This window comes from Aristolochia californica, unplaced genomic scaffold, assembly GCF_029961685.1.
Source record: "Aristolochia californica isolate CCGP_79_NKW_82.1479 unplaced genomic scaffold, dmAriCali1.0.hap1 SCAF_6, whole genome shotgun sequence".
Taxonomy (NCBI): domain Eukaryota; kingdom Viridiplantae; phylum Streptophyta; class Magnoliopsida; order Piperales; family Aristolochiaceae; genus Aristolochia; species Aristolochia californica.
Window position 1 is genome coordinate 15,905,466 of NW_027182257.1, and position 20,225 is coordinate 15,925,690.

A 20,225-nucleotide genomic window follows, 5' to 3' on the forward strand; every position below is an offset into this window, starting at 1 on the left:
ATGTTGCTAAGGGCTATACCTAGTGCTATGGGAAAGATTATGAGGAGACCTTCTCTCCTGTTGAAAAATTGAATTTTGTACGCATCATCTTGTCTGTTGCTGCTAACTCATCATGGCTTGTCTATCAATTAGATGTTAAAAATGCTTTTTTAAATGGTGGTATAAGTGAGGAAATTTATATGGTCCAATCACCTGGTTATGTGGTTGAGGGGGAGTCAGTATGCCGGTTAAAAAAATCTTTATATGGGCTTAAGTAGTCCCCTCGGGCGTGGTTTGATAAATTTAGTCAAACACTTCTACGATTTGGTTTTCATCGGTGCTCGGTTGATCATTCCGTATATTATAAAGATACGGTCAAAGGGAAAATATTATTGGCCGTATATGTGGATGATATTATCTTAACCGGTGATGATGCTTTGAGCATACAAGAGGTGAAGAAGATGATATGTCAGGAATTCAAGACTAAAGACCTTGGTATGCTTAAATATTTTTTGGGTATAGAAGTTCTTCAATCCAAACATGGGATAATATTATCTCAAAGAAAATATGTCTTGGATCTCCTTGAAGAAACATGAATAAAGGGTTGTAGACCAGTTGACACACCTATGGATACAAATGTAAAATTATGTGCCACAAATGAAGAAGATATTGATATTGGCAAATATCAAAGAGTCATGGGAAAACTGATTTATCTCATGGTAACTAGGCTAGACATATCATATGTTGTAAGTGTGGGAAGTCAATTCATGCACAAACCACAAATTATCCACTGGCAGGCTTTAGAGAGAATATTACGTTACCTAAAAGGAGCTCCTAGAAGAGGATTGATGTATAAAAAACATGGGTACTTCAACATAGAAGGCTTCTCAGATGTAGATTGGGCTGGATCACTTGATGATAGAAAATCTACATCAAGATATTGTACTCTGGTTGGAGGAAAATTGGTTACATGGAAAAGTAAGAAGCAAAATGTAGTTGCAAGATCTAGCTCCGAAGCAGAATACAAAGCTATGGCCCATACCGTTAGTGAACTTTTATGGGTTAGGACATTTCTTACCGAACTAGGTTTTTATAAAAAAATGGTCCATGGGTCTGCATTGTGATAATCAAGCAGCCATTCATATTACTTAAAATCCAATTTTTCATGAAAGAACTAAACATATTGAGGTGGATTGTCATTTTATACGGGAGAAGTTTCAAGCAGGAATAATCTCTCTCAAACATGTGTCATCTCAAGAGAAAGTAGCTGATATTCTCACTAAACCTGTTACATATAAAATCCTATTGTTTATATGTGGCAAGGTATTTGATGTCTTTTCTCCTCCAGCTTGAGGGCGAGTGTTGGAAGATGGGCTCAAGCCCACAAGCTCAAGACAAGAAACTCACACGTCAAAAGAGTTACACATGTGTGAATTGTGATACTTCACTTAAAGATGCCATAGAGGTGTAAATATGTGTTTTTTTGTCCTTTATTTCAACAAGTTGTAGCCCTAAGGGCATTGTAAAGACTATAAATAAAGGCATTGGCTAAGAGGTAGAGCATTGAAGCACTCTCCTCTCTTTCTACAAATTCTTGCAGCCCTCATTATCACTTTGACGCAAACCTCTTTTCCCTTAATCCAAACTCTCTCCTTTGACGTCCTTCTTCTTCTCTTTCTCCTTTTCTCTTTTTCTTCTTCTTCCTCGTTGATCTAAAGTTCTTTTCATGAGATCCTAAATTCCACAATAGACTTATCTTAGAGAGTTAGAGTTGGAATGTAATTAGGATTGAAAAGCTAATTGTATAAGGACTCTACCTCTTCATCTACTATAAATAGAGGTGTTGTAGTTCGGAATTAATGAAGTTACACATCTTCTTCTTGAGTTAATCTCTCTCTCTCTCTCTCTTTCCATGGCACCACGTCTCTTTTCTCTATTATTTTTTCTTCTCTCTACCTGAGAGCTCTTCTTCCTTTTTCTTCTTTTTTCTTTCTTCTTTTTCTTGCACGGAATTTTGGAAAAGGAATCCTAAATTCAACACTCGAGATGGAAACAACGATGAACCAACAACTCAAAAATAGTATAGCCAAAAAAAAATGATCCTGTTGTCGTGACATGCTGTTGGAGCAAGTTTTGGAAGGTTTGGAGATACTGTCTAGCAGCAACTGAGTAGGGACAAAATTTCTAAAATTTTCTGTTAACCAGTAGAGAGGCAACGATGGACTTCCTGCAAAAAATATTCACGCTAGCGAAGGAGATGAAACCAACAATTGTATGTTTGGTAATGGCATCGAGCAGTGTAATTTCGAGAAGTTGTAGAATCAACGAAGTTTTGTGTCATCGTCTCTGAAAACAAAAAAATCAACGAAATCAGCTGGGAAACAAAATTAGACCTCAGGCCATGGGTGGATACTGTAGCAGATGCATTTATTTGCCTAAAATCCAACTATTGTAAGGAAAACTGGGTAGAGAACAAGCAAAACAAAAGGCATGAGACAAACTAAAATTTTGGAACCATAGCTACAAGATATGAAACCTAAACTAAACTAAATGGAGGAGACTGAAACCTGAAAAAAAACCATAGTCGGAATCCTAAAAATCAATGCTCTGATACCATGTTGATTTTCTGGTTTCCATGCATTTAGCTCATGGAGAAAAAGGGAGAGAGACCCATCGGAAGAAAACTAGAGGAAGAAGAGGTTATGGACTTGTTTTCCTAACCCTCCCCCTGAAGCTCTATTTATAGATTAATGAAACTACTTTATTATAATAATAACCCTAAACTTAGGGTTTAGGGTTTAGGGTTTTAACCTTGGAACTTTAACTTAATTACGTCAATGCCATATCTATGGGATGACCCTTTATTTACAATCCTGCCATCCATGTATGTAGGCCTATGGGCCTTCTCCTTGACATGTGGGCCTTGAGCCCATCTTCTATATCTATTGGATGCATGGGTCTTTCTTGGTCTTATGGTCTTGGGTCCATCTTCTAACACACTTAGATATGTGGACCTTACTTGGTCATGTGGGCTTGGGCCCTATATTCCAACAACTTGCTTTCTTCGGGTGAAAGTTAAACCACAATTTTTGAAAAAAATCTATATATCCCTTATTCATTTATCCCGTTACAATAAATAGAGTGAAGCTTTAACTCAGGAAACTAGCTAAGCTAAGCTTACGTAAATGAGATCTAACCACTTTGAATGAGCAACGACAAAAATTAAATGAGATCTGACAACTTTGAATGAGCAACTACATCTTTAGACTTGGTCTATCTCAAGCTATAAACTTGGGATTCTTCTTAAGAACTCATCCCGATCTTCTCGGCCTATCAATACTCCCCCCACCAATTGGATCCTTGTCCTCAAGGTCGAGATAAGGAAACTAATTATGCAGCAATGTTGTATCCTCCCATGTAGCATCTTTAGTAGGCAATTGCTTCCACTTCACCAAGTTCTCTTGTTTAATCCAATGTGTATCTAGAATTTTCTCTGGTTCAACGGAAGCTACACCTTCATCTGTAATAGGTGGGATCTCTAAGGTAACTTGTGGAGGACCCCCAACATATTTCTTCAAGAGAGAGACATGAAAAATATGGTGGATCTTTGCACCTGCTAGTAATTGTAGTTGGTAAGCAACATTTCCAATCTTCTTCTTGATTAGATAAGGGCCGTAGAACTTGCTGGAAAGTTTCCGATGAACTCGTTTGAAGATAGTTTTTTGGTGACAAGGATGTAGCTTAAGGAGGACCATATCACATGTTTGAAACTCCACGTGTCACCTCTGTTTTTTTGGCCATTTGTTTCATTCTATTAGCTACTGTTAGGTTCTTCCCTTGCCATGGATCAAGTCACCCTTCTTTCCTCTCTTCCCTCCATGGTTGATCTTGACGTTGGAAGAGAAACCTTGTTTCTTGAATGAGTAATGGTGGAACTCAATTTAGAATGAAGGATCTTTGGAGGAAGCTCAACCTTGGACCTCAAAGGGAGAATCCAACTTTGAACCCTGAGGGAGAATCAGACCTGTAAAATATAATTTTCTCAATACTTGCCTCTCTTTTCCTTCATGTCCCCCTAAATATGGTTGAGGACGAAAATACAAAGATGACCCATTAGGTCAAGTGGTTCACACCACATTACACTGAACCAACCCAAATTAAACCAAACCAAATAAAGTAAACCAAACCGAATTGAAATTACATGAAAAGTAAATTGACATAATTTAATTCCTATGCCTATGGGTAACTCGTGATGCTATGGAGTCCATAACATCACCCCCCCTTGGAGAAAGAGCTTGTCCTCAAGCTCAAAGTATGGGTAGAGGGTGCGAAATGCCGCTAATGGTTCCCCTGTCGTGTCACTGGGGTCAGCATCAGCCCATTGCACTAAGATCTCCCAATCACCGTGAATACGACGAGTTTGTAATACCTATGCCAGGGTAGAAAGTATACATCCCTCATGGAGTGGTGGCAGCTGGGTGTACAACATGGGCGAATCACCGTGGAAGACCTTTAATTGTGAGACATGATAGACGTTGTGAATTCTGGCCTCTGGCGGAAGCTGCAATCTGTAGGCCACTGTCCCAATGCGGTCCAACACCTGAAAGGGACCATAATATTTTGGAGAGAGCTTGTGACGTTTGGAGGCTGTCAACGACAACTGCTTGTAGTGTTGGAGACGCAACCAAACATAATCTCCAGGAGAAAAGAAGACTTCCCGGTGCTTCTTGTCATAATATTGTTTCATAGAATTTTGTGCCTTCTGTAGATGAGTGCGCACCTCTGTGATGAATGTGTCTCTTTCAGCCAATGCTTGGTCCAAAGTTGCGACTTTAGAGGCCCCTGGTTCATAGGCTAAAAGACGGGGAGGTTCTCTACCATATACTACCTTGAATGGGGTTGTGCCGAGAGCACTATGGTAGGAGGTGTTGTAACAGAACTCAGCCCAGGCGAGCCACTTAACCCACCTCTTAGGTGAGTCCCCCACGAAACAGCGGAGATACATTTCAATGGTTCTATTGACGACCTCTGTCTGACCATCAGTCTGTGGACGGTAGGCTGAAGAAAAGGCTAATGTTGTGCCTTGTAACTTGAAGAGTTCTTTCCAGAAGGTACTTGTAAAGATTGCATCCCTATCACTGGTAATTGAATTAGGCATCCCATGTAATCGTACAATGTTATCCATAAAAAGTTGAGCTACCTGCGTTGCAGTGTAAGGATGTGCTAGAGGAATGAAATGCCCATATTTAGAGAAACGATCCACCACTACCAGGATAACAGATTTACCTGATGAAGAGGGAAGTCCATCTATGAAGTCCATAGAAATATCAGACCAGACCTGTGACGGAAGCTGAAGTGGTTGGAGCAACCCCGCTGGACTTAATGTTTCAGCTTTATTCCGTTGACAAGTCTGACAAGCCGCCACATAATCAGCTATACTGTGCTTCATGCCCCTCCAATAAAATTCCCTACTGATTCGAAAATATGTTTTCTGTCGGCCCTCATGTGTACTGTCATGGAAGGAGGCCAAAATGCTGTTAATCAGAGGGGATGTGTGGAGTAGAAAAATTCTGTTTTTGTAGAGGACGAGATTGTCCTGAACCGTCCAATGTGGTGCCGCTGTGCCCTGCTGGATATCCTTGCATAAGGAGATAATATCTGGGTACTGTTGTGCCTCTTCCTGTATAGAATCCAACAAGAGAGCTCTGGGCTGACTGATGGCATTTAATTGCGGCTCTGGAACGTCCTGGCGAGATAAGGCATCAGCCCCTACATTCAAACTTCCCGGTTTATACTCGACAGAAAAGTCAAACCCTATAAGCTTACTTAACCAATGCTATTGTGGTGAAGTAGTGAGACGCTGCTCAAGAAGATACTTGAGGCTGCAATGATCAGTGCGAATAAAAAAACAACATCCCCAAAGATAAGGGCGCCAATGTGATGTATAATTTTAGTTACATCGGCTTTAATACCTCGCAAACGTACGAATCGTTCATGTAATTTAGCGGGAAGCGAGGGTCATATCCACAGGGAGGACTGAATTTTGTGTATTCCTCAGTCAACTAGCCTAACCAAATATGATGAATTAATATGAACTAAACACTAATTATATCCTAAATTATCAAGCAATCATCTGGTTAACTACTTGCACAATAAGAAATGTCAACTCTGGATTTTACGGTGATTCGTGCCTCTCTCGAGCGCTACGTAACCACGAATCTGATTTCTCAATCCTTGCGTCTATCCCCTCTCGGGCACATAGAGTTAAAGATAGAAATCGGATTAAAATACCAAAGTCCCACCTCAATTATAATCCTACCCTAATTAGCTAATTTAATCAAATATCTAGAAAACAAATATTCAATAAACATTAATTATCAAATCAGATTCAATTAACATTCAAAAACCTAAGTTCAAACTATATAAAAATTAAATTCAATAATGACAAATTACTCCCCTTCTTCCTCCTCTCGCTCGGGCATCAACTCATTCTCACGGGTGCTGCAATTTCCCGAAATCAATGGCTTTGGGTTGGCAAGTGTGAGCGGCCGAAGGTAGAGACGACTCCGGCGATGAAGGTTGGAAGCCGACGGACGGAGGGAACGTCCGGCGAAGAGTGAAACAGAGCTGACGATCTCTAATCGGCTCTCTCGAGTCTCGGTTGGAGTCGGAATGGCTCCGGGACTGGTCGGAACTATGTGATAGACGCTGGAGGATGGTCGAAAAGTGGGATTGGCACCGGAGAAGCACTCTCGGATCACTTCTTGGCCTGGCGAGCGACGACTATCGAACTCACCTCGATGGAGACTCTCTCGAGCTCTCCTCGGGTTTGTTCTCGGTTGTTGGACGGCGGTGGACGGCGGTGGACGATGGTGGCGCGGCGAAAGGTAGTGGCCCGACGAACGACGGTGGGAAACTCCTCTCGGGTCTTCCCCTGTTTCGGTCGACGGTGCTCCTCTGTTTTCGTTGATACTCTGTTTTTGTTTTCTTTTCACGCTCCTCTCCTCCCCCCGTTCGACGCTCCCCTTCTTCTTTAAATACGATTTTTCTTATTTTAAAACGATTTGCCCTAGAAATTACCTCCATTTCACTAAGAGCAGTTTGGTAAATATCTTCTTCTCCACCCAAATTCTGCTGAAATTCCATAAATGAATCTATAAAAAGCATTTAAGGAAGAAATAAAACTAAAAAATAATGAAATATAATTCAGGAAAGAGAAATATGCAATATCGATAGTGATTAATGCCAAATTCGATAAATGCTCGTTTCATTTGAAAACCGATAAATAACCACCTATAACACAATTATAAAGGTTATTCTATTATAATTAACCTAGTTCTCATGTCAGAATATGGCATCTATCACACCCCCAAACCTAAATCTTTGCTAGTCCCTAGCAAAACAACAATCGAACCAAAATTAAGCCTAGGAAAACAAAATGCCACTTTCGTAGGAAGCATGATTGCATTTAGCGCATGCAACAAGCCGTTAAACCCCTACTCTGCAGTAGTGGACGAGTTATGTCTCGTGAGGGTTTGCATGGAATTTACCCACAAAATTCATCTAAATCAATAATATAAAAAGAAAAAATGAAGAACATTTACTCCTCATTAGCATGTGACTAACACTTAGTATCGTAAAATATCTGAAAATCATATGAGATCTTGCAAAATTTGAAAGCAAGAGCATTTCCATTTGCATTCATACGTTACAACAAGGAATTTTAGTCGTAATGTGCTAAGTTTATAGTCGTAAGCAAGACTCTGACACATTCAAGATGAAATGACAGGTTCCTCCAAGAAAATCACCATCACCTCCTCCGGTGTGGGGATATTCTCAAGATACGGTTTGAGCCTCTGACCGTTAACTTTGAAGATCGACCCATCTCCGTGATTGCGGATCTCAATAGCGCCATGAGGAAACAGCTGTGTAACTTCAAATGGACCGGACCACCTGGATCTTAGCTTCCCTGGAAATAAATGCAATCGTGAGTTATAAAGTAAAACATTCTGCCCAACAGTAAAAGATTTGCGAAAAATAGATTTATCACGTAAAAGCTTTGTTCACTCCTTATACAGTTTGGCATTCTCATAAGCATCATGACATATCTCCTCCAACTCATTCAATTGCAACTTTCTCTCCTCACCCGCTTGAGTTAAATCAAAATTTAAAGCCTTAATGGCCCAATAAGCTCTATGCTCAAGCTCAACAGGTAGATGACATGCTTTGCCGAACACTAAGCGAAATGGAGACATCCCAATCGGAGTCTTATAAGCGGTTCGATAGGCCCATAAGGCATCGTCCAATCGAGTGGACCAATCTTTCCTATCAAAGCGAACCGACTTCTCCAAAATCCGTTTGATCTCCCTATTAGAGATTTCCACTTGACCACAAGTTTGGGGGTGATACGGAGTGGACACCCGATGAGTGATGGAATATTTCTTCAATAAGGTCTCAAATGCTCTATTACAAAAATGAGATCCCCCATCACTGATGATCGCTCTCGGGGTACCAAACCGATTAAAGATATTTTCTTTTAAAACTTTACCACCACTTTGTGATCGTTTGTCTTACATGATATAGCTTCAATCCATTTAGAGACATATTCAACAGCAACAAGAATGTATTGATAGCCGAACGAGACAGGAAAAGGACCCAGAAGTCAATACCCCACACATCAAACAATTCAACAATAAGAATGGGGTTAAGAGGCCTCATGTTCTTCCTAGACAAACAACCATTTCGTTGGCATTTATCACACACCTGAAAAAACTCATGGGCATCTCTAAATAATGAAGGACAATAGAAACCACATTGCAAGACTTTAGCCGCTGTCTTTCTAGCTCCAAAATGTCCACCACATGCGTGGGAATGACAAAATTCAAGAATATTGGCAAAGTCTTGCTCATGTACACAACGCCTAATGACTTGGTCAGACCACATCTTGAACAAATAAGGGTCATCCCAAAAAAAATGTTTGACTTGGGAAAAGAATTTCAACCTATCTTGTTTACTCCAATAATCAGGAATCTTATGAGTTACAAGATAGTTGACTATGTCAGCAAACCAAGGCAACTGGGATACTTGGAGAAGTTGTTCATCAGGGAAGGAATCATTTAAAGGAAGGAATCCTTCCTGAGGTACTACACAGATCCTAGATAGATGATCAGCAACAACATTCTCACAACCCTTCTTATCTCGAATCTCAAGGTCAAATTCTTGCAATTGCAAGGTCCATCAAATCAAGCGAGGTTTAGTGTCCTTGATGGATAATAAGTACTCAAAGCAGAATGATCAGCGAACACTATAACTTTTGACCCTAACAGATATGATCTGAATTTGTTCAAGGCAAACACAACAGCTAGCAACTTCTTCTCAGTGGTAGTGTAATTCAATTGAGCATCATGAAGAGTGCGACTAGCATATTGAATGACACAGGGCATTTTATCCGTCTTTTGCCCCAAAACAGCCCCCAATGCATAGTCAGAGGCATCACACATCAACTCAAAAGGCAAAGACCAAATAGGGGGTTGGACAATGGGTGCAGTGGACAAACATTTCTTCAGTGTCTCAAAAGCATGAATACAGGCATCATCAAAGGCAAAAGCAACATCTTGAGCAAGCAAATTCGTCAAAGGACGAGAAATTTTGCTAAAGTCTTTAATGAAATGCCTATAGAACCCAGCATGGCCAAGGAACGAACGCACCCCCTTCACAGAAGTAGGTGGTGGCAGATTGGCAATTAGGTCAACCTTGGCTTTGTCCACTTCTACACCCCGCTCAGACACTACATGTCCTAAAACAATTCCTTCTTTCACCATGAAGTGGCATTTCTCCCAATTCAAGACTAAATTGGACTTAATGCAACGGGACAATACGAGTGAAAGATTGTGCAGACATGTATCAAAACTAGAGCCAAACACAGAAAAGTCATCCATAAAGACCTCTAAAAGTTCACCAATCATGTCAGAAAAGATACTCATCATGCACAGTTGGAAAGTGGCGGGTGCATTGCATAAACCACAAGGCATGCGTATGTAAGCATAGGTGCCAAATGGTCACGTGAATGTGGTCTTTTCCTGGTCTTCTGGAGCAATGGGAATTTGATTGTAGCCGGAGTATCCATCTAAGAAGCAATAAAAATTATGGCCGGCCAATCGCTCTAGTACCTGATCAATGAAAGGTAGTGGGAAGTGATCCTTCCTAGTGGTGGAATTAAGTTTTCTATAGTCAATGCAGACACGCCACTTGGTGGTAGTTCTTGTGGGAATCAATTCACCACTCTCATTTTTCATTATCGTTATCCCCCCTTTCTTAGGGACAACTTGAATTGGGCTCACCCAGGTGCTATCGGAAATAGGGTAAATGATTCCTGTCACAAGCAACCTGATGACTTCTTCTCTCACGTTGCATCTCACGTGAGGCTTTAGTCCCCTCCTCCAAATGAATACGATGCATGCATATGGAGGGGCTAATCCCTTTTAAGGCATCAAGAGTCCACCCCAATGCCTCTCTGTGTGCTTGTAAAACTTCAGTCAATTGTTCCTCCTGCTCAGTACTCAAATAAGAGGAAATAATGACTGGTAATGAGTTCACGGGTCCCAAGAACGCATACTTCAACGTGGGAGGAAGTGGCTTAAGATCTAGCTTGGAAGTTTCAAAAGGTTTGTCCAAGTCAAGAGGAAGATCATGTGGATGTTCAGTTGTGATAACCTCATAAGCTTCCTCCAACAAAGGTACAAAATTGAGTAAAGAATTAACCTCTCGAAAATATGTTTCCTCATCAAAATAGTCTATGTCTAAAGATGTTATGCAAGACTCAAAAGATTCAAGAGTGGATTCGTCATCAAGCATAACAGTTTCTATCTTAAATGCAGGACTCAGATCATCAGACTCAAGTGGGTGGTGCCCGGCATTAAATACATTCAATGAGACCTTAAAATTTCCAAAAGACAACTCCAACTCACCACTTTTACAATGAATGATAGCATTAGATGTGGCTAAGAAGGGACGTCCTAGGATGATAGGAATTTGGTTGGTCACATTGACTACTGGTTCTGTATCAAGAACAATAAAATCAACCGGGAACAGAAATTTGTCCACTTTTATCAAAACATCTTCAACTATTCCTCGTGGTATCTTGACAGAACGGTCAGCTAGTTGAAGTGTGATGGGGGTAGGCTTCAATTCCCCCAAACCTAATTGCTGGTACACAAAGAAAGGAAGCAAATTCACACTTGCTCCTAAGTCAAGAAGAGCTCTCTGGATGGTATGTTCACCAATGACACATGAAATTGTGGGACATCCAGGATCTTTAACTTTAGGAGGAGTGTTGTGCTTCAGAATTGAGCTTACATTCTCAGTAAGAAAGACCTTTTTTTTAACATGTTGTTTTCTCTTCTGTATACAAAAGTCTTTCAAAAATCGGGCATTGGCAGGGACTTGCCTAATAGCATCAAGAAGTGGAATGTTAATGTGAACTTTACTAAACAGTTCCAATGTTTCATGCATGCTATTTCCTTTCCTAGGTGGGCCCGATAACCTCTGCGGATAAGGAGCTAGTGGGACGTGGTTAGGGATCTGCTTGGCTGTTGGTGGAGAACTTGGAGGTTCTTCACTCAATGATGTGTCCCCATTGTCATCGTTTGACTCCTTAGACTTAGTGATCCCTAACCCATTGTTCAACTCACGACCACTCCTAAGGGTGGTTATGGCTTTGGCTTGCTCATGGTGGGCTTTGGAATTCAATCCACTCTCATGTGTGCTTTTGGGGTTAGGAATGGTTTGACTCGGGAGTCTATTTTGTGCTTCTTCACTCATGTGGCTGGCCAACTGACTCACTTGCATTTCAAGTTTAGCAATGGAGGACTGTGTATTCTGCATGAATAATTGAAGTGTATCCTCAAGTGAAGGTTTTTGTGGAATCAATGGCTGTTGATCGAAGTGTGGGCGCGGACCTTGGGGTTGAGTAAACCCTGGAGGACCCCCAACCTGTGGGCCCTTGGACCATGAGAAATTTGGGTGCCTAGCCCAACCCGGATTATATGTTTCTGGAAAAGGATCATTCCGGTTTGGTCTATGAAAATTCTGGACTGCATTCAAGTCTTCAATGAGCTCTGGGTAGGATGAACTAGATGGACACATTTGTGTGGGATGAGATGAACCAGAGCATATGGCACAGACAGTAGATGGGTTAAGAGCAGGTGAACTCTTGGACACCATAAGGGCATCAGTTTTTCTAGTCAACCCTTCAATCTTGGCCATGATCATAGGTGTTTCACTAACCTCGTAGAGACCCCCTCTTTTGGCTTCGTGGGATCTCCTATCAACATTAAATGACGAACCCCATTGCTGAGATTGATCACTCAACGTTTCAAAGAAGTCCCACGCCTCACTAGCACTCTTACCCATCAAACTCCCACCACTCGTTGCATCTACCATGGATCTAACTTGGGGTGTAAGACCTTGATAAAAGTATTGCACTAAATGCCATTTCTCAAACCCATGATGCGGACACCTACGTATCAAATCCTTCCATTTCTCCCAAGCCTCATAAAAGTGTTCACCCTCCTGCTGCATAAAGTTGGAGATTTCTCTCCTGAGGGCTGTAGTTCTCTGAATGGGAAAGTACTTGGACAAAAATTTTGTGACTAATGTGTCCCATGAAGTAATGCTGCCCACCTCCAAGGAATTAAGCCAAGACTTGGCCTTATCCTTAAGTGAAAATGGAAAAAGTCTTAACCGGATAGAGTCATCTGAGAAATTCTGGAATTTGAAAGTTGCACAAATATCTAAGAATTCCTTGATGTGGTAATATGGGTCCTCCTTCTCCAACCCATAGAATGTAGGGAGGAGTTGGATCACACCCGGTTTCAACTCATAACTGGCGGCAGTAGTGGGTGGCAATATAATGCAAGAAGGTGAGATGAAGTGGGATGGGATAGAATAATCCCTCAGGGCTCTACGGTCACCTGCTGCAGGTAACTGTAATGGTTCACCCTGATTGGCCATAGTAGCTCCTAACTTAACTTCGGGTGTTTTCCTACAAATATGTTCTACCTCTTCAACAAAGGGAGCTAATGGTCCACCTAGGGAGCGGCGCCCGTGCATAAAAACACAAAAAGAAACAAAAAGAACTATCAAATTAAGCTAACAAACTCACTACTAAAAATATGAACTAACTAGAAGAAATAGAAATAATTCCATAAAAAATCACCAAGCTAAAATTATGAAAGAAAAAAGCAAAAAATAAAAAAAAATAAAAAAATAAAAAATAAAATAAAAATAAAAATAAAAATAAAATAAAAAAAATAAAAAAATGAATAAAATAAAATAAAATAAAAATAAATCTAACCTAAGACTATGGAGAACAAAGAAATACACTTAATACGTGCCTCCCCGGTAACGGCACCAAAAACTTGATGTATAATTTTAGTTACATCGGCTTTAATACCTCGCAAGCGTACGAATCGTTCATGTAATTTAGCGGGAAGCGAGGGTCATATCCACAGGGAGGACTGAATTTTGTGTATTCTTCAGTCAACTAGCCTAACCAAATATGATGAATTAATATGAACTAAACACTAATTATATCCTAAATTATCAAGCAATCATCTGGTTAACTACTTGCACAATGAGAAACGTCAACTCTGGATTTTATGGTGATTCGTGCCTCTCTCGAGCGCTACGTAACCACGAATCCGATTTCTCAATCCTTGCGTCTATCCCCTCTCGGGCGCATAGAGTTAAAGATAGAAATCGGATTAAAATACCAAAGTCCCACCTCAATTATAATCCTACCCTAATTAGCAAATTTAATCAAATATCTAGAAAACAAATATTCAATAAACATTAATTATCAAATCAGATTCAATTAACATTAAAAACCTAAGTTCAAACTATATAAAAATTAAATTCAATAATGACGATTTACTCCCCTTATTCCTCCTCTCGCTCGGGCAGCAACTCATTCTCACGGGTGCTGCAATTTCCTGAAATCAATGGCTTCGGGTTGGCAAGTGTGAGTGGCCGGAGGTAGAGACGATGTCGGCGACGAAGGTTGGAAGCCGACGGACGGAGGGAAGGTCCGTCGAAGAGTGAAACAGAGCTGAAGATCTCTAACCGGCTCTCTCGAGTCTCGTTTGGAGTCGGAATGGCTCCGGGACTGGTCGGAACTATGTGATAGACACCGGAGGATGGTCGGAAAGCGGGATTGGCACTGGAGAAGCCCTCTCGGATCACTTCTCGGCCTGGCGAGCGACTACTGTCGAACTCACCTCGACAGAGACTCTCTCAAGCTCTCCTTGGGTTTGTTCTCGGTTGTTGGACGGCGGTAGACGACGGTGGCGCGGCGAAAGGCAGTGGCCCGACGAACGACGGTGGGAAACTCCTCTCGGGTCTTCCCCTGTTTCGGTCGACGGTGCTCCTCTATTTTCGTCGATACTCTGTTTCTGTTTTCTTTTCACGCTCTTCTCCTCCTCCCGTTCGACGCTCCCCTTCTTCTTTAAATATGATTTTTCTTATTTTAAAACGATTTGCCCTAGAAATTACCTCCATTTCACTAAGGGCATTTTGGTAAATATCTTCTTCTCCACCCAAATTCTCCCGAAATTCCATAATTGAATCTATAAAAAGCATTTCAAGAAGAAATAAAACTAAAAAATAATGAAATATAATTCAGGAAAGAGAAATATGCAATATCGACAGTGATTAATGCCAAATTCAATAAATGCTCATTTCATTTGAAAACCGGTAAATAACCACCTATAACACAATTATAAATGTTATTCTATTATAATTAACCTAGTTCTCATGTCAGAATATGACATCTATCACAATGCTGTATAGCTTTCACCAATCCAATCAATTCCCTCTCATAAGCTGCCAACTTGTGGTGGTGTTGGCCCAGTTGACGGCTAAAATAAGCAATCGGGTGGCCTTGTTGGTGCAACACTGCGCCAATACCGCCCCCTGAAGCATCACATTCCACTACAAAGAACTCCTCAAAGTCGGGGAGCTACAAAACTGGAGCTAATGATAAGGCGTCTTTCAATTGCTGAAAGGAATGAGCTGCTGTCTCTGACCAGGTAAAAGCATTTTTCTTGAGGAGATTGTTGAGTGGAGCTGCAAGCTGGCCATAGCTACGAATAAATTTTCTATAATATCCAGCTAGGCCTAAAAATCCTCTTAAGGCTGTAATAGATGTAGGAATAGGCCGCCAATTTGTGACCGCTTGTATCTTACTCTGGTCTACCTTCACCCCTGATGCTGAAATAACGTGACCCAAATATGCCACTTCTGATGTGCCCATAGAACATTTTGACCGATTTAAAACCAAATGATGTGAATGTATAAGAGAAAATACCTGGTGAGGGTGCTGAAGATGTTCTTCTCAGCTGTTGCTATAGACCAAAATATCGTCGAAAAAGACCAATACATATTTTCGCGAGAGAGGGGAAAATACGTCATTCATGAGGGCCTGGAAGGTGGAAGGTGCATTTGATAGACCAAATGGCATTACGAGGAATTCAAAATGGCCGTGATGCGTGCGGAACGCTGTTTTCTCCACATCTGATGGATGAACTCGGATTTGATGATAGCCAGATTTCAAATCGAGTTTAGTAAATATAGTAGCTTCATGTAGCTCATATAACAGTTCGTCGACCACTGGAATAGGAAATTTATCTTTAATTGTATGGGCATTGAGTTTTCGGTAATCCACATAGAACCTCCATGACTTATCATGCTTGCGGACTAGTAATACCGGTGAAGAAAAAGGAGACCTGCTGGGCTGAATAATACCCTGTGCTAACATCTGCTGGCACTGCCTTTCAATCTCATCCTTCTGTAAGTGAGGGTAACGATACGGACGTACCACTACCGGCTTGGTCCCCATTTTCAAACGGATACGGTGATCACAGTGCCTAAGTGGCGGTAAGGCAGTAGGGTCTTGAAAGATATCCTCAAATTCTGTAAGTAAGTGAGATAACTGGCATGTATTTGTGGACTGGACCTGGGCAACCTGTAGTGCGCAGGTGAGTGGTGCTTGTGTATCATGCAATATAATCTGATGTTGGTCCTCTATAAAAGACATGGTCAGAGCTTGGAAATCCCTTAGTATTGGTCCCAACAATTGTAGCCATTTAATTCCTAGCACCAAATAGAATCCTGATAGTGGAATCACCAAAAAATCTGCAACAAATTTATATCCCTCAAAAAGTGTGTGGCTGGTGATATGCCTACACTAGTAATTTTAGCCCCATTGGCTACTGATACAGAAAGACCATTCTGTTGCTGTACTACTAACCCAAGTTGTTTTGCCGCCTGTTGACTGATGAAATTATGTGTACTACCCGAGTCAACTAAAGCCAGTAACTGTAAATGATGTAATTGGGCTTTAACCTGCATTGTGCTTGCACTGCATAGACCAGTCATAGCATGAAGGGAAATCTTTGGATCTTCGTGGTCAGTTTCCACAATTTCTTCCTCTTGTGGTATTTCGTCTCCATCCTCCCACAAACATATACTGAATAATCATTTGCAGTGGTGACCAAAAACATACTGTTCATCACAATTAAAACAGAGGCCCTTGGCCTTTCTCTGCTTCATTTCCTGTCTAGTAAGTTTTTTGAAGTATGGAGCAGGTGGAGCTGAATTAGAGATGTCTGGGCGTGGGGCTGCACTGTCTCTAAATCTTGGAGGTCCATAGGAATGGTTTGGCGCAGAGGCATTGTGCCTTCCTGGCCAAGTTGGATTTCTGACCAGTGACTCCTTTAGAACACGCTGCTTGTGCTCAATTGCTCTGGCTAAATTCTTAGCGTGGTCTAAATATGTAAGAGCATGTAATTCAACTTCTAAACGCAGAGCTTCTGTCAAACCAGCAGTAAAAATATGAACATACCGTGTGTGGCTAACAAACTGGTTTGCTCGGGCTAACCTTTCCTGAAAGGTCTTTTGGTACACCTCTAGTGTTCCAGTTTGTTTGTAATTGATTAATTCGCCCAATGGATTGCTACTAGCAGGAGGACCAAATCTCATCATGCAAGACTGTCTAAAAGTTGCCCAATCCTGAACCACTTGGTCATTTCGGAATTGGTGGTACCATAGAAGCTCTTCATCGAGCATGTGGTAGGCGGCCAAATACACTTTCTCATCCGCAGGTGTTTTTTTATGGTAAAAGAACTGATCACACTTGGCTAACCAAATCAAAGGGTCCTTAGATCCATCATACGTAGGAAAGTCAAGTTTTAAATACCTGGGCACAGTGTTTGGTCCTTGAATGGCAGGCCCCAGATGGGAATGGTGTTGACGCATTGGTGGTTGTGGGGGAGGTGGTGGGTGGAATGGATGGTGTTCGGCCGGTGGAGAGTAGGCAGCTGGAGGTTGGGCTCGTGTATCATGGTCCTCTTGTCGTCGGAGGAGAGCTTGGATGGCAGCATCCATTGATTTTATTGCCTCACGCAAATCAGAGGTTGTTTGACGCACCTCTTCCAGGGCATGAGCCTGGTTATCTGTCCTTTGCCTATTATCTTCCACTAACTGTCTCAAATCGTCAGGGGAAGAGGAATCCCCAAGGGTGGACCTGTCTGATACCAAGATGTTAGGTTCTTCCCTTGCCATGGATCGAGTCACCCTTCTTTCCTCTCTTCCCTCCATGGTTGATCTTGACGTTGGAAGAGAAACCTTGTTTCTTGAACGAGTAATGGTGGAACTCAATTTAGAATGAAGGAGCTTTGGAGGAAGCTCAACCTTGGACCTCAAAGGGAGAATCCGACCTTGACCTCTGAGGGAGAATCAGACCTGTAAAATATAATTTTCTCAATACTTGCCTCTCTTTTCCTTCACGTCCCCTTAAATAGGGTTGAGGACGAAAATACAAAGATGGCCCATTAGGTCAAGTGGTTCACGCCACATTACACTGAACCAACCCAAATTAAACCAAACCAAATAAAGTAAACCAAACCGAATTGAAATTATATGAAAAGTAAATTGACATAATTTAATTCCTATGCCTATGGATAACTCATGATGCTATGGAGTCCATAATAGCTACCTTGTCCAAATTCTTCTTAAAGTGTTGGAGCAATTTATCCCGGTGTAAGAGGCTTTGATCGACTTCATTAACCCGATATAACCCATCAAAATCATGCGGAATGGAAGGAGACCATACAAGACTTGGAAAGGTGTCATCCCCGTGGAACTGTAGTAGGTGGTGTTATACCAGAATTCTACCCAAGGTAAATAACTATACCATTTTCGTGGCCATTGATGGACGAAGCAGCGGAGGTATTGTTCAACACAACGGTTCACAACTTTTATTTGTCCATTTGTCTGCGGATGGTAGGCGGAGCTCAGTTTCAACTTGGTGCCTGACATAGTGAAATTTTTTTGCCTGAATTTGCTTATAAAGACAGAGTCGTAGTCACTAATGATTGATTTTGGCATGCCATGGAGTTTGAGGATGTGCTCTACAAATGGTTCAGCTGCAATCTTTGCAGAAAAAGGATGGGATAAAACGAAAAAATGAGAATACTTATTGAGTCTATCTACAACCACCAAAAGATTAACTTTGCCATGGGAGGATATAAGGCCTTCAATAAAATTCAAACTGATATCATCCCACACTTGACAGGGAATGGGAAGTGGTTGAAGTAATCCCGCTAGGACTAGGGCTAGAGTTTTAGTTTTGGTTCTTTGGCAAACTTCACATTGTGTAATATAGTCTTGGACAGACTGGTACATGGATGACCAATAAAATTGTGGAGCTAGCCTTTTGAATGTCCTCAATACTCCAGAATGCCCTACAATTTTATTTTCATGAAATTCCTTTAGCACCTGGTTGCGGATAGCTTGTGGAACAACTACTCTCTTTTTGTAGAAATAAAGACTATTTTGTATTGAGTATGGACCGATGGGATCCATAGTTGATTGGCGGTTTAGGATAGGGCTGTCAGGGTGGCGAGAGAGGGCATCAACTGCTGAATTTTCTCGTCCTGGCCGGTAAAGAATTTCGTAGTCGTAGCCCAAAAGATTGGCTACCCACTTTTGTTGCACAGGAGTTGATCATGTTGATCCAGAAAGTATTTGAGACTCCTGTGATCGGTTCGAATGAAGAATTTTTTGCCTAAAAGATAGGGCCGCCAGGTCCGAATTGCTTTCACAGTCACGAGCATTTCCTTCGCATAGATGGACCATGCTCCTTTACTAATTTCCAAAGCACGACTCATAAATGCAATTGGCTGGACCTACTGAGTAAGGACTGCCCCGATTCCATCACCCGAAGCATCAGTTTCAACAATAAAAGAGTCATTAAAATTTGGCATCGCTAAAGTCGGGCTAGTTGTCATGGCTTGCTTGAGCAACTTAAATGCATCCATTGCTTCTTCGGTCCACCAAAAACCTCCCTTTTTGAGGAGATTGGTAAGGGGGGGAGCCAAAAGTCCATAGTCTCGAACAAATTTCCAGTAATAAACAGTCATGCCTAAAAATCCGTGCAAGTTGGTAATATTAGCTATTTGTGGCCAAGCTACCATGGCCTCAATTTTTTTGTTGTCTCCCTTTACCCCTTGATGCATCACAATATGGCCCAAATAATCTAGTTCCTGTTTTCCAAAATCAGACTTGCTTGTTTTAATGAAAAACTGATGTTGTGTCAGGATATCTAATGTGGTTCTGACATGTTCTATATGTAATTCCCAGGTAGGACTATAAACAAGAATATCATAAAAAAAGACTAGAATGAACTTGCGAAGATGATGATGGAATATTGAATTTATAATGGCTTGGAAGGTGGATGGGGCATTGCATAAACCAAAAGGCATGACTAGATACTCAAATTATGGGTTCTAAAGGCAGTTTTTGGAATATCAGAAGCATGTATTCGTACCTGATGATATCTAGCTCGCAAGTCCAATTTGGTGAAATATGCTGCCCCATACAACTCATCTAGCATATCATCTACCATAGGGATGGGAAATCGGTCCTTGATGGTAGCTGCGTTTAGTGCTCAGTAGTTTGTGCAGAATTGCCAAGTGCCATCTTTATTTTTTACCAACAAAATAGGAGATGAGAATGGACTGGTGCTGGGTCGAATGACTTCCATATTGAGCATCTCTTGGACCTATTTTTCAATCTCTTCTTTTTTCAAATATGCATATCTATAGGGCCGGACATTGATGGGTTGAGTACCTTCCTTGAAGGGAATGTGATGGTTGATATCTCTTAAGGGTGGTAGTGTGGTTGGTTCC

The 20,225-nt window shown here is 41.3% G+C and overlaps 1 protein-coding gene and 1 non-coding gene across 2 annotated transcripts; one reads left to right on the forward strand and one right to left on the reverse strand.

The window, feature by feature from the left end:
* Positions 1–8,156: 8,156 nt before the first annotated feature.
* LOC137967172 (uncharacterized) lies at positions 8,157–11,448 on the reverse strand (the record flags this gene model as incomplete). Its single annotated transcript, XM_068813643.1, has 3 exons — positions 8,157–8,268; positions 8,879–9,009; positions 10,510–11,448. Coding segments are annotated over 3 exons (1,182 nt in total), but the record flags the coding sequence as incomplete, so codon positions are not given.
* Positions 11,449–12,478: 1,030 nt separating this feature from the next.
* LOC137935614 (small nucleolar RNA R71) lies at positions 12,479–12,585 on the forward strand. The gene has a single exon (XR_011109313.1). It is a non-coding gene; the product is annotated as a small nucleolar RNA R71 (small nucleolar RNA).
* The last annotated feature ends 7,640 nt before the right edge of the window (positions 12,586–20,225 follow it).